Genomic DNA, 14,080 nt, shown 5'->3' on the forward strand with positions numbered 1-14,080 from the left:
ATAAATCTAAACTAAAAGAACTTAAAGGACAGGTTTGTACTATTATTAGGATGAGATATTCTGGGTGCCCCTCATTTTCTCCATGAACCTCCACATTTTTAATTTAGAATTCACATAAATTCCTTGTGAGTTGGGTCAGTCATTGAGAGACCTAATCTCTAACATCTTTACCCAGAACCTTCTCCAGATAGACCACCCATGGGAAGAACATTTATAGTAATTTATCTACACGGTGGAAGGTACTTCACTGCCATTGTAGAACCCTCTTCCCAGCCTTCCTTTATTAGGCAAATGATTGCCAGTATGGTAAGATTGAACAAAAGGATGTGCCAGTAGGGTAAGATTGAGCAAAAATAGTCCTGAGATGCTGCAGATAGGGAAGGACGTAATAGACAAATATCAGCTTTATTAGAGGAAACTCCTTGTAAAGGTCACAGCCAAGAAACAGAAGATAACAAAATCACTGAGATGAAATTCTAAGAAACTTGGTCCAGTTCAATCAAGCCATCAACAGCCAGGTGGCTTCAGTGGCCACTATGCATATTACCCCATGCCTAAAGGTTCTGGTACAAGAGCTTCTCTATAAGTTGCACATTGCCATAGTGGAAGACGGCATGGGAGATTTGGTGGCAAACACTTACGGTGCAATAATAGCTGTTTTTCCTATATCATGACAATATGTGGCAGGCTTCTAGATTCATTTCATGCCAAAGAAGTTCCTCAGAAGGGTAAGGAAATGGAGAATCTTACATGGTCCAATGCAGTCCCCAAGAAGTGATTTTGAATGGACAGTTACACCGGTTAATACAATGCTGTCTCTGACCTTCTCAGGATCGAAGATAATCATGAGTATCAAGGTGGAGATGGGTCTAGGTGAGAGAAAAGGGAGTAGTGGTTCTTGAGAAGAATGGTATGGCCAAGATAAGCCTGAACTATCTCTCCTCTTCCAGTTCCTGCAACTTCTTATTGCCTGATTGAGGTCATTACCCTATGGTGGTAATGACATCAGCAATGCAATAAATTCTCTCGTGGCTTTATATCTGGTTTATAACATGGGAAATGTTTCCTCAAGAGTGGTGACGCCAGTATGGCTTCTGCTCTCTGGTGGTGTTGGAATCTGCATTAGTCTGTGGGTTTGGAGGAGAGTGATTCAGGCCATGGGGAAGAATCTGACACTGTAACACCCTCTGGTGCCTTCGGTACTGGACTGGCTCCTGCCCTCACTATGGTGATTGCATCAAATATTGGCCTCCCCATCAGTACAACACGTTGTAACATGGGCTCCTTTGTACCTGACTTTAATCCAAGAAAGTTGTTGACTTGACTCTTTCGTGATATTGTATAGCCTGGTTTGTCACAATCTTTATTTCTGGAATTATCAGTGCTGCCATCTTGGCTGTCTTCAAGCATGTCATCCTCACAGTGTGAAGCTGTTTGACATTAACATTTTTGTCAATGTTTGGGACTACCTTACATATTCCGGCTCTCTCAAAGAATGATTACAGTTTTAGGGAAGGCTGACACGAGTCTACTTAAATTTGGGAGCCAGAGAAGGAAAGTGTTATTGTGCTACAGTTGTTTTGTGATAAATATGGTTAGGTTCAAAACGAGCTATGTAATGTAGCCAGGTTTCCACTGAGTTCCACTTTGCTTCTTGGCTGTCTATTCCTGTGCATGTTTCTATACATTTTGTATCAGGCTTCAATTCCATTATGTTTAAAATGTTGTCTCTAAAGATAACCAAAGATTTTTTTAAAACAACCAAACATGCAGTCATTTGACAGAGTGTGCTCTGCATTGTTAGTCTCACCATCTTCTGCCCTAACAAGCACTGAATCTGACAACGCAAATATCACTGAAGCTTTCCTTGGAGTAGCTCCTGTAATTAGAATCATTGGTACTCTGCCCTCCTGTCAGTGGTGGAATGTTCTATTGGCATATGTGGAAGCCTCTTAGAGGGACGAGTTTCTTTGAACACAATAAAATTTTAAGTTAGGAATAACTTATTTGAAAGCAATTCATTGAAGGTTATTGCTAAGAAGTTAGAAGCAAAGTCTTTTGGCAGTCATTTCTTCAAGATGTATGGCAGTGTGGAAGGGATATATAAAGTGGAATAGGAACTTGGGCTAGTTAAATGGAATAGCCTCCAGTGTTAATCTGTTTACCTCTTAACTGAATGAAAAAGCCTATAGTTGTAAGAAAAGAAAAAAAATACAATCCTCACACATTACCTTCTCATCAGCATAATTAATCTATATTGAAGATGAGTGTGGCAATGCAGAGACTCTATATAGGGAGGAGAACATAGGGCAATGCAAAGACAATGGGAGAAAAAAGTCAAGGACAGTAGAGCAACTGGAAGCTTCTGACACCAACAGCTTGATGAACGGGGTCACTCAACCCTTGGTGGACACAGAGTCACTTCTCTTAGGGAAACTGCAGTATTCTCAGGTGACAATATGCAAACATGATGAATGTACACTTGCTACGTCTCCAATTCTGTACTGTTTTCCTTACTTCTATTTGGAGAAGGAAGTCATATACTCAGGTCTAGTATCCATGTAGGGGGTGCTCCCCATTTGCAAGATACTAGAAAAAATGGCAAGTTAGAGGCCCACTGTTGTAAAAATCAACTAGTTCTGTGTGTGTTTGTATGTATGTGTGTGTGTGTGTGTGTTATTGAAAAAGAAGACATGGAGTGGGCATTCATCCACAAGTATATATACCTACAGTTATTCTTAGATGTAATATTCAATTGCAGGAGACCAAACAAGATAAAGCATCCCCCAAAACGCTTCAAAATTTTTGTGCTCACAATGTGTCCACTGATTAAATGCATCCTGAGCTCCAGGGAAGGGCTCCCTGATGGTTTCTTAGAGTTCACTGGGTCTCCTAAGGTCAATGTTTTCAAAAGATGGTGTCAGTAACATATGGTGTCACTGAAGGAGCATTTTAAACTAGGGCATGACCTCTTCCTATAGCCCTAGAAACACTGAGAGATAAATCGTCTCTGAGCCCAAATGGAAACCTCCATGCAGGGCAGAGGCAGTGCTGCAGGGGGCACCCAGGACCCACCCAGAGCAGGCTCCAGCCCCAGAGCTGGTGCACGGGAGGCTGCAGAGGGGATTTCTCTGAGAACTGAGTGTTGTTTTATTGAAAACCAAAAAACTATAACATGTTAAAATTAGAATTTTGCGAAGACTATTTCTATTATCTCTATACATTTAGAAATAAATAAATCAACAATTCAGTGAGAACCACATTTAAAAGGCAAAATTATTACTGGTTTGAGATATTTTCCTAGTAAAAAGATGAAGAACAGGGATGATTTTATTAAATCAAAAGGTACACATTTCAGAAGACACATAGATCCCAAGAGTAAGACTGCAGACAGCAAAACCTAGAAAGGGTGGAGGCTGTCCATGTGCTATGTCCTGTGTGAGTCACCTTCTTAGTGGAGAAGTTCTCCCTTCACAAAGTTCTGGGCATATAAAGGGAAACACGACATTAAATAAGAATGAGGACTTGTACCTCAGCATCCCACAGTTGTGTGGCTCATGTGAGATCTATTTTCTCTTTCTCATGCTGGATCAAGTGTAAGGCTATGAAGTAGTAGTTCTTGTGAATATGCAAATCACCTGAGGTGAACACTACAGCTATGTCTGTGCCCTGAGAGCATCACCCAATAACCACACACGTCCTCTAGAGAAGCCCCTGAGAGCACAGCTCCTCACCATGGACTGGACTTGGAGGATCCTGTTTTTGGTGGTCATAGCTGCAGGTAGGATAATTCTCAGTCCCCAGGACTAAGGTGACTGGGTCCAGTCAAAGGGGGTTTTATCCACTCCTGTGTCCTCTCCACAGGTGCCCAGTCCCGGGTACAGCTGGTGCAGTCTGGGGCTGAGGTGAAGAAGCCTGGGGCCTCAGTGAAGGTCTCCTGCAAGGCTTCTGGATACACCTTCACCAGCTACTGTATGCACTGGGTGCGCCAGGCCCATGCACAAGGGCTTGAGTGGATGGGATTGGTGTGCCCTAGTGATGGCAGCACAAGCTATGCACAGAAGTTCCAGGGCAGAGTCACCATAACCAGGGACACATCCATGAGCACAGCCTACATGGAGCTAAGCAGCCTGAGATCTGAGGACACGGCCATGTATTACTGTGTGAGAGACACAATGTGAAAACCCACATCCTGAGAGTGTCAGAAACTGCAGGGAGGAGGCAGCTGTGTTCCTGCAGAGGAGATGACAGGGAAGATGAGGTTTAAAGTTGTTTAGAAAATGGGTCAAGTAACTGAGGACAAGGATCAATAGAAACAAGGACACACTCTAATTTTATAATAAATATTTTATTCAAGAGTCACTGTATACAGAAAATTCAAAGATTAGGAAAGGCCCTGTATTAGTCCATTATCATGCTGCTAATAAAGACATACCTGAGACCGAATAATTTATAAAGAAAAGTGGTTTAATGGAATCATAGTTCCACATGGCTGGGGTGGTCTCATAATCATGGAAGAAGATGAAGGAAGAGTAAACTGATGTCTTACATGGCAGCAGGCAAGAGAGACCTTGTGCCAGGGGAACTCCTGTTTATAAAACTGTCAGATCTCATGAGACATATTCACTACCACGAGAACAGTATGGGGGAAACCGCCCCCATGATTCAATTACGTCCACCTGACCCCACCCTTGACACATGGGAATTATTAAAACTCAAGATGAGATTTGGGTGGGGATACAGTCAAACCATATCAATAAAGCTGATACAAACATTCCCATGAATACATTATTGTGAACAAGTTTTCAAATTAGATGGATGAATAATTTGAGCAAGATTATTTGATCACATGGTAAGACTAAGTATGATTCTGAAAAATGTCCAAAATGTCTTCCAAGAATGTCTCTGCTACTGTTGTTGCATAAAATTTATTTTACAGTGGTTTTAGGATAACAGTGAACTTGAACAGAAAGTACCAGAGCTCCCATGAATCCCCGTCCAACATAGGCACAGCCTTCTCCAGTATCTGCATCCTGCACCAGAGTCATATCAGCAAGTTACAAATGATGAACCTACATGGACACTTTGGTTCTTTCTTTTCCTGGTGATCCTGTGGTGTAACAAACATAAATTATCTTGGAGCACCAGAGGTATTTTCAGAGGGTTTCTAGGAATGATATTAGAGGGAAAGTGGGTAAGGGTATTCATATCCATGCCTCTAAAAGTCCAGCAAGTTCTAGTGAATTCTACAATGAATGTTCTTTAATGAGAAGTGGAGACCTTGACCATGAGAGATGTCATGTATGAGGCCCTGTAGATGGATTACCTACACTGTAGGCTCGTGGGGGGTGTTTATGGATGAATCCCTTTTTGCAGCAAATGCAAGCACATGCATGGGATCCAGGCAGGGACAAAAGCTCCCCCTTAGGAAGAAGGTGGGCACCTGGAAGGCCACTCACTGAGGTGGACACTGGTGTCCTGTGCTGGTTGCACATTGTCAAGAGGCATGAGCCTGATTGGGCTTGTAGAGGGACAGCCTCATTGGGGTCACAGGTTATAACAATGTCTGCCATTCTCCAGCTGAGCAAGCCCATCTGCTTGCTTGCCAGTGTCAATGCCATGTTGGGGTGCACGGTGGAAGATGACAAGATGCACACAAACCTCCTCCCACTAATTATCCACTACTAAACATTCAAAAACCACCTGAGCTCCAGAAATGGATACGCGCCTGCAGGGATAAACAGAACTTAAGTATTTTCTTATCTGGGAAAGACACTGCCAAATACTACACATTTCAGGAAAATTAGTTTGGAATGTTTAAAAAGTGACTGAAGGGCAATGGTGGGTGAGGTGATGGGACAGCCTCAGGGCTGCACATGAGGAGGGCTCCCTCCCCCATGCAGGCTTTTCCTCCAGGAACTGCACCAGGAACTGAGGAAAGATTAGTGAGAATCATGGAAACATCCTTCTGCGGTGCTTGCTAGGGAGAGGAAATAAATTATGAGTAAAAAAATTCCCTCTGAATAAAGTATGGGCATTTGTTCATACAAATCTGTATTTCTCAAAGCTTGTGGAGGTCCTGACATAGCCACCATTAGCTGAGAACAAACATTTCACCCCTCCTTGCATGGGGACGTCAAGCAGGCTGGAGGTGTCCCTTTGTGGATGATATTTCCCAGCCCCTTCGTCTTCCCTGCTCATCCCTGGGCCTCTGTGTGACGAGTGCTCATCAGTGGAATGTAGTTGATGTAGTGTGGTCTTCAGTTTTCTCATCTTCTTTTTTCTCATGTTCCTCTCATGGTGTGAGGTTAAGAAACTCATCTGCAACATAGCACATTACAGCGTAATCTCTCTTGTGGACAAAAAATTGGCAAAGGAGACCGCCAAGTTGACCATCCCGTATAGCTGACAATGACCACCACAGGTCAACTTCCCCTCCACAATCCTGTGTCGGAACATCATCTGAGTAACTTTATTAGCAACTTTTCTGGAGAATTATCTTAAAAACTACTTGTCTCATTTTCCATGCAGTTATAACCTATTTTTCCTAGAGGACAGAGAGAGCTGAATACTGAATATATTGCATGTCTCCTGGTGTTGCAAGTTTGTGACTTTATCACTTTCTAATTTCTTATCTGCGCAGACCACTCTACAGATTTTTTCACTGTTGTGACCAGCATTCTGAATATCAAGTATATTTGACGTTCTTCATATATCATTCAGCACCAGCTTCTCATCATTTCAGTCCTCACTGACCACTCTAACTTACACAATGGGTTTCTTTATTTGTTTAATTCTGGCATCTCTCCTTAAATTTCACCATGCCCATTTTATGTTATTTCTACAGGTGATTGATTGTTAATTTTAAATTTTACTTGTGCTTACTTTAATCAGGCAATAACCTAAGATAAAAAAACATTGTAAATAAAAGTAAATGCAGTAATATTTAAGGTAAGTAAGCCAACAGCTGAAGTAAAGGGAAATCCATTATCCTGGGTAAGTGAGTATGGCGAACTCATAGTATGATTATCTTCTTCAGTTTAATTAATACTGCTACGCAAGTTATAGTGTCCTCTCTCTTTATATCAAAACTTTCCCAAACATGTACAATGAAGACTCAGCACAGATACCTTCCACCAGACTAACCTAGCACCTCTCAGCGAGTGCCTGAGCTGATAGTGATAGATATCACATTTGTCTAACAAAAAAATGACACCCTTTAAGGATATCCACCAGCCATATGGGGACAATTTGAATAATTTAGATAAAGCCCAAACTTGATAGGTAGTAATTTATAATGAGAAACTGACTCCTATCTTCACATGGGATGTTTTTAGGTTTTGTGGTTTCTTTTTTTTCCATAGAGAACCTGCTAACGCCACTGTCCAAGTTCTGGATATCTTATTTCCCAGTATGAGAGACTGCATATTATGGCCTGACACAAGGAATGTAGCTGTTGTTAGGGATAGGAGACATGATCGTAAGAACATGAGCAGGGATCCAGCAGTGCTTTGTCTTTTCACAGTTGCCCAGACAGAGACCCAGGAGAACAATGGGAGAATTGACTTCAGTCTCTCCAGTCCCATATGAGTATTATACCAGATGTTTTATGCCACTGTTTCATAGTAGAAAAATTAGTCTCTAAAGAAAGTCCATTTTGAGGACAATACTATTTTCCAGTATCCTTCAAATGCCCCAAATCAGAGAGCACCACAGTGCCCCGTGGCCAGGAGCTACAAGACCTGGGCCTAGAAAACAAATGACAGAAATATCAGTTTATCTTACCGCATCTGTCATAAAAATTTGAAGACTGTTTCCTTCCATCTGGATAATCATAGGTTGTGATAGACTGGAGCTGCTGGTCTATAAAAATAAACTGGTCTGCAGTGGGTACAGAATTAGACCCATAATATAATTGTTCTCCTGAGGTCCTTATGCTGTTAGACCAGCTGACCAAGAAAGTGTTTTAAGAGCTGCAGTGTTTATTGGATCCTGTCATATTTGGGGCTACATTTGCAGCTACCAAGAGAAACAGAAAGAAGTCCATTTGGCCCAGGTAGAGTCAATTAATTTCTTTTATTTTATTCAAATGAGGTAAAAAAAATGCATCAACCAAAATGCAGATGATGATCAAGTGATCAAGGACAACAGCCACTCAGTGTTTCAGGTGTGTTTTAGCCCAAAAGCCACACAACATGTGAGAACCTGAACTCTGGAGTCCTGGCCATCTCTGAGGAGAATCTAGATGGTGGAAGGGAAGACACAATCATTAACATCTAGGGAAATTTCAGGGCTACCTGCTGTAGTGGAAAGCAAACCTTGAGCCTCTGAGACAGTGTGATGTCCATGGAGACTGAGACAGCTACTGTCTCAAGCCCCTGGTCATGGAATAGTCTCAATGTTTGTCTGTGTGTCACTGTAGAACATTGTGTGTAAGTGGGATGATGCATACAACTGTGTCTGTGTGTTTGTGAATGTGTGTGTGTGAGGGTGTGAGCTTGCATGTGCCTGTGTTTTATATTAAAATGAGTTACTTAGTTTGTGATTGTTACACTGTATCTTCGACCAAGTGTGTGGGAGAACTTGTTTGTGTGTTTCCTGTGAGTTAGTTTGTAAAAGTGTATGCTATTTTGAGTGTGTGTGAGTGCGTTCTTCAATATTTGAGCCTATCAATTTGCATGAATGTTAATTTTCCTGAGTATGTGTGAGTTGCATACTTGACTGGGTGAATACAAAGTATCTGAGATAGGTGTCAGGCAATTTAGGAAGTTTGTTTTGCCAAAGTTAAGGACACACACCTGTGACACAGCCTCGGGAGGTTCTGATGACATGAGCCCAAGGTGGTCAGGACACAGCTTGGTTTTATACATTTTAGGAAGACATGAGACATCAAACAATATGTGTAAGATGTACATTGATTGGCCTGGTGCAGTGGCTCATGCCTGTAATCCCAGCACTTTGGGAGGCCGAGGTGGGCAGATCATTTGATGTCAGGAATTCCACACCAGCCTGGTCAACATGGTGAAACCCCATCTCTACTGAAAATACAGAAATTAGCTGGGCGTGGTGATGCACACCTGCAGTCCCAGCTACTTGGGAGGCTGAGGCAGGAGAATTGCTTGAACCTGGGAGGTGGAGATTGCAGTGAGCCGAGATCGTGCCACTGCACTCCAGACTGGGTGACAGAGCAAGACTCTGTCTTAAGAAAAAAAATACATTGATTCATTCCAGAAAGGTGTGAAAACTTGAAGGGGGTTTCCATATGTAGGTGAGAGACAAAGGGTTGCATTCTTTTGAGTTTCTGATTAGCTTTTCCAAAAGACTCAATCAGATATGCTTTTATCTCTGTAAGCAGATGGATGACTTTGAATAGAGTAGTAGACAAGTTTGCCCTAGTAGTTTCTAACTTGACTTTTCTCTTCAGCTGTGTGATCTTAGGGTCCCAAGATTTACTTACCTTTCAGAAGTGAATATAGTTGATTTGATGCTAGTGTGACCAGGAATATTTGAGTGTGTGTGTGCTCTTTGCATTACTTGGTGAGTGTGTGCCCCTGTGTGTGTGTGTGTGGGTCATTACCTGTGACTCTACATGAGGGTGTTGACAGTGTGTGTGAGTCTGTGAGCATGTTTATATGCATGTGGATTGTTAGTATGCATGCTTTTAGGACTTTTTTTTTTTGAGGCGGAGTTTCACTCTTGTTACCCAGGCTGGAGTGCAGTGGCATGATCTCGGCTCACTGCAACCTCTGCCTCTCTGGTTCAAGTTATTCTCCCACCTCAGGCTCCTGAGTAGCTGGGATTACAGGCATGTGCCACCATGCCTAGCTAATTTTTGTACTTTTATTAGAGATGGGGTTTCACTATGCTGGCCAGGATGGTCTCTCTTGACCTCAGGTGATCCTCCCGCCTTGGCCTACCAAAGTGCTGGGATTACAGGCATGAACCACTGTGCCCAGGCTCTTTTGTTTATTTATTTATTTTTAAATGGAGTCTTGCTCTGTCACCAGGCTGGAGTGCAGTGGCGCGATCTCAGCTCACTGCAACCTCTGCCTCCAGGGTTCAGGCGATCCTCCTGCCTCAGCCTCCTGAGTAGCTGGGACTACAGGTGTGTGCCACCATGCCCAGCTAAGTTTTGTATTTTTAGTAGAGATGGGATTTCACCATGTTGGCCAGGATGGTCTTGATCTCTTGACCTCGTAATCTGCCCGCCTTGGCCTCCCAGAGTGCTGGGATTACAGGCATGAGCCACCGCACCTAGCCAGAGATTCATCTCTTGACCTCAGTGTCACGTGTCTGAAAATACCAAGTATGTTTGAGTGTCAGAACCTGAGAAAGAAGCGTTGCCTATAATAAAACCTTCATAAAATAAACAACTGATTTCTCACCAAATTCATGAAGACAAAAACTCATTGAGGTGGCATATCAAAAGGCTGAAATACACTGTCAATCAAGAATTATACACTTTCTAAGAAACCTTCAAAAGTGAAGGAGAAATTAAGGTGAATATAAATAAACAAACGCTGATGGAGTTCATGAAACCTAGACAGTTCTTATGAGAAATGCTAAATGGAGTCCCACAGACAGAACTGAAAGGAGAGTGGAGAGGAGCAGAAAATCTTACACCTAAAAGGAACAACAGCAACAAGGAAGGTGTCCCAGAAATGTCATTACATTTGTGTATGTGAGCGCCAATAGCGTTTTATTCTGCCCTGAGTCTCATGTTTCATTCCTCCATTATTTTGAAAATCAAGTACTATAATATTAATTATACATGTGAATAATATACATATAATTTGTAAAATACTAATATATAGTAATAACACAGTAAGGGAAAATGGATAGAGCTGTAGAGACACAGATTTGTATGCACTATTGATGCTAAGGTAATCATAATTCAATCTATTTTGTTATAAATTTGAATTACCAACTTTAGTGTCCATGTTAGCTATAAATATGTAAGTAAAAGTTAAAAAAAAATCAGCATGACAGCTGAATAGATGTGCCTGACATTTGTCAATCCCATATGACAGAATGACAGAATTGAATAAACAGCTAAGACTAGACTGGGCTGATGAAAGGGAGATGTAGAGGATAGCAGGGGAGAGGAGAGGTCCCTGTGGTTATTAGAAGCCCAGTAGTGCTGTGTGAAAGCACCCTGTGTCTGCAGCTTCATACTCGAGATTCACATGGGATTATCCCTGGTGAGGAAAGTTAAGTAGAAGAAGCACATCAGGCCCCACTGCAATCACACATATCAACAATCCTTACTACAAAATAAATTCACAGGGCTTGCAAACCCTGAGCTCAACTTGGAGAGCTGGAAGGAATTCATGCATCTGTACTGCACAAGATTCGGAGCAAAATCTGTACTCCTTGCCCACCACCCATCCCATTAGCCAAAATGCTATAGCCTGTCACAACTTTGAGACCAGAGACACTTCTGGAGGGTGCCCTTCTTTGGGGCAGTAGTCATTGCATGTCTCCACACTGGGCCTCTGTTTCCATTCCATCAAACACACAAGTGGGTAAAGGCCACAATACTGGCTGCACAAAGCCTAGACCCAAGATCCCCTTTGGCTCTGGTGTTGCCCAGCAGGAAACCAACCCCTGAACAGGGCAATAACAAGTCACAAAATTGAAGCATTAATAAAAGGTCTTCCAGGAAAGAAAAAAAACCCAGGACTCAATGGCTTCATTGCACAATTGTGACAAACATTTAAAGAAGAAGCAATATCTATCCTCCTCAAAATATTAAAAAGTAGGTAGAGAAGGAGGGAGTACTTTCAAACCTGCTCTATGAGACCAGTATTACCCTGAAATGAAAACCAAATAAAAACATAAAAAACACTACAGGCCAATATCTCTGATGAATACAGATGCAAAAATCCTCAAGGAAAACTTAGCAAACACAATTCAACAACACATTAAAAAAATCATGCATCATGACCAAGTGCAGTTTATCCCAGTGATTCAAGGATGGTCCAACATATGGAAATCAATCAATGCGACACATCACATCAACAGAAAGGACAAAGGCCATAAGATCAGGCTGCACCTTGTCCTCCTCATTCAAAGTCTACCATCAGAGCTTTGGTCCTCTTGCCCAGTCCTGCTGTACTTGGTCTCCTGTGATTCCTCTCCCAGATCCTGAAACCTTCGGCTTCTGTGCACCTGCAGTCTCTCACCTCCTTGGACATGGAGATTCTGTATTCTCAGAGACAGATGATGCCTCATTGTGGCTCCTATGGCCCATGCAAATGATTTCCCCAACACAGTCATGAGTTTTCCTGTATGAAATTGAAAGGGGATGTGGGAAACTGGTGTGCGTGTGTGTGTGTGTGTGTTCCCAGTGGTACAAAAGGAGTCCTCAGGCCTGCTAAGGTGTTGTGAACTAGGGTGATGTTGTCACTCAAGGCTACAATGGGGGCTCCATGAAGAGAAACCTAGAAAAGGATAAGCATATGAGCAAAGAAGCAAAACCTGGGGAGTAGCAGGGAGGGGACCAGGAGCGGTGATTCAACCGGGCAGGGAAAACACCACGTACAACAGAGGGTGAGAATTCTGTGCTCAGCAAAGAGGAGAACTCACTCAGCATTTCCCTCAATTTTCCCTCAAGAACTTTCCTGTGCCAGGAAAGTTCACAATGGAGAATCTCCAGCTCCAGGTGGGACCCCAAAAGAAGCAGGGGGACTTTAGGCCATAGGTCTTGGGCACAAGGTTTTTCCCCAGTTCCTACCCCTTTCCTTTCCTCTCTGTCCAGCAAACCTGCTTGTTTCTGTCACCTGCCTTCCTGCCCTTGGGGTAAGAATGGATGCCTTGACACTCAGCAGAGGGATGCTCTTTCAGAGGAGGAATGAGTTTGTGTCATCTGACCCCTGAGCAGGAAAATCATCCCTGGGAAGAGGTTCCAAGACAGAGGTCGGCCGTGGTTCCTGCCCCTTATATGTGCGGGGCTCCTGGCCCATGCACACTTCTCCTCAAACTCTGTTTATACCCCAGCAACAATGCTGGGTGTTGTCAGCCTCTCTCCTCCCCAGATATTGCTCTGTCATCAGCCAAGGAACAAATTCCCCATGAAAGGCATTATTCTTTCTCTCAAGAAGATCAACTACTTATATTTCTTCCTTTGCTGACAGCTTTGCAGGGTGAACATCTAGAATTTAAAAAAGGGTTGATGGGGACAAGTGAGCTCTCTGTGTGACTCACCAGGATGTTCCCTCTTATTCCAGGTGTCCTGTCCCATGTGCAGGTGCAGGAGTCAGGTCCAGGACCCATGAGGCCCTCAGACACTGCCCTCCACCTGTGCTGTGTCTGGATTCTTTTTTACCATGGATACTATTTGAGCTGAATCCACCATCCCCTGGGCAACAGGCTGGAATGGCTGGGGCACAGTTACTAGAGTCGATCACCAAGGAATACACATCATGCTCCCTCCACCCAGGTCCATGTCCCCATCAACAATGACTCAACCAAGAGCCAGTTCTCTGTGAAGCTCAGTTCCATGGCTGCCCAGGACACAGCTGAGTATTACTGTGAAAGACTCAATGAGGAGGTGTCCTTGTGAGCCCTGACACAAACCTTGCTGGCAGGGCACTCAGGACCGCCAGGAAGACTCAGGACCACAGGGGGGACTCAAGACCACCAGGGAAGAGCAGGTTGCAGGAAGCACAGGGCCACCCCCAGAGCAGGTAGGGGTAGAGATGAGAGGTTGGTTTACTGCCAGGGTCTGGGGTTGCCTCACCATCTTCATGTTTCCTCCAGGGACCCTTTCTTATTTCATGATGCTGTGTCTAGCTCTACATCTCTAAAATACCACAGTTTTGTTGTACCAGGAGGAAACCTTCTCACAGGCCCTAAATGTAGAGCAATCTCTCTGCCAGTGGTCACTAGGATCACAGCCCTGAGGAAGCTGAGGGTAACCTGGTGAATCTTCTCCAGTCACATTCGGGACAGGAACCTTAGTGGGGTTCCCTGAGGAGAACAGTCTCAGGAATCCTAACCTCAGCCAAGACAGAGGCTGGGCCAGATCAGTGTCAGATAGAACCTCACAAGTTTTATGTCTGACCCTTCTCCACCAACA

General features: G+C 43.3%; 1 gene segment (V, D, J or C); it reads left to right on the forward strand.

Moving 5' to 3' along the window:
• Positions 1–3,673: 3,673 nt before the first annotated feature.
• On the forward strand, positions 3,674–4,314 carry LOC129137113 (putative V-set and immunoglobulin domain-containing-like protein IGHV1OR21-1). The segment is given in 2 exon segments: positions 3,674–3,781; positions 3,865–4,314. Coding segments are annotated over 2 exon segments (363 nt in total).
• Positions 4,315–14,080: the final 9,766 nt, after the last annotated feature.

The sequence above is a fragment of the Pan troglodytes genome, chromosome 16 (genome assembly GCF_028858775.2).
Source record: "Pan troglodytes isolate AG18354 chromosome 16, NHGRI_mPanTro3-v2.0_pri, whole genome shotgun sequence".
Classification (NCBI taxonomy): domain Eukaryota; kingdom Metazoa; phylum Chordata; class Mammalia; order Primates; family Hominidae; genus Pan; species Pan troglodytes.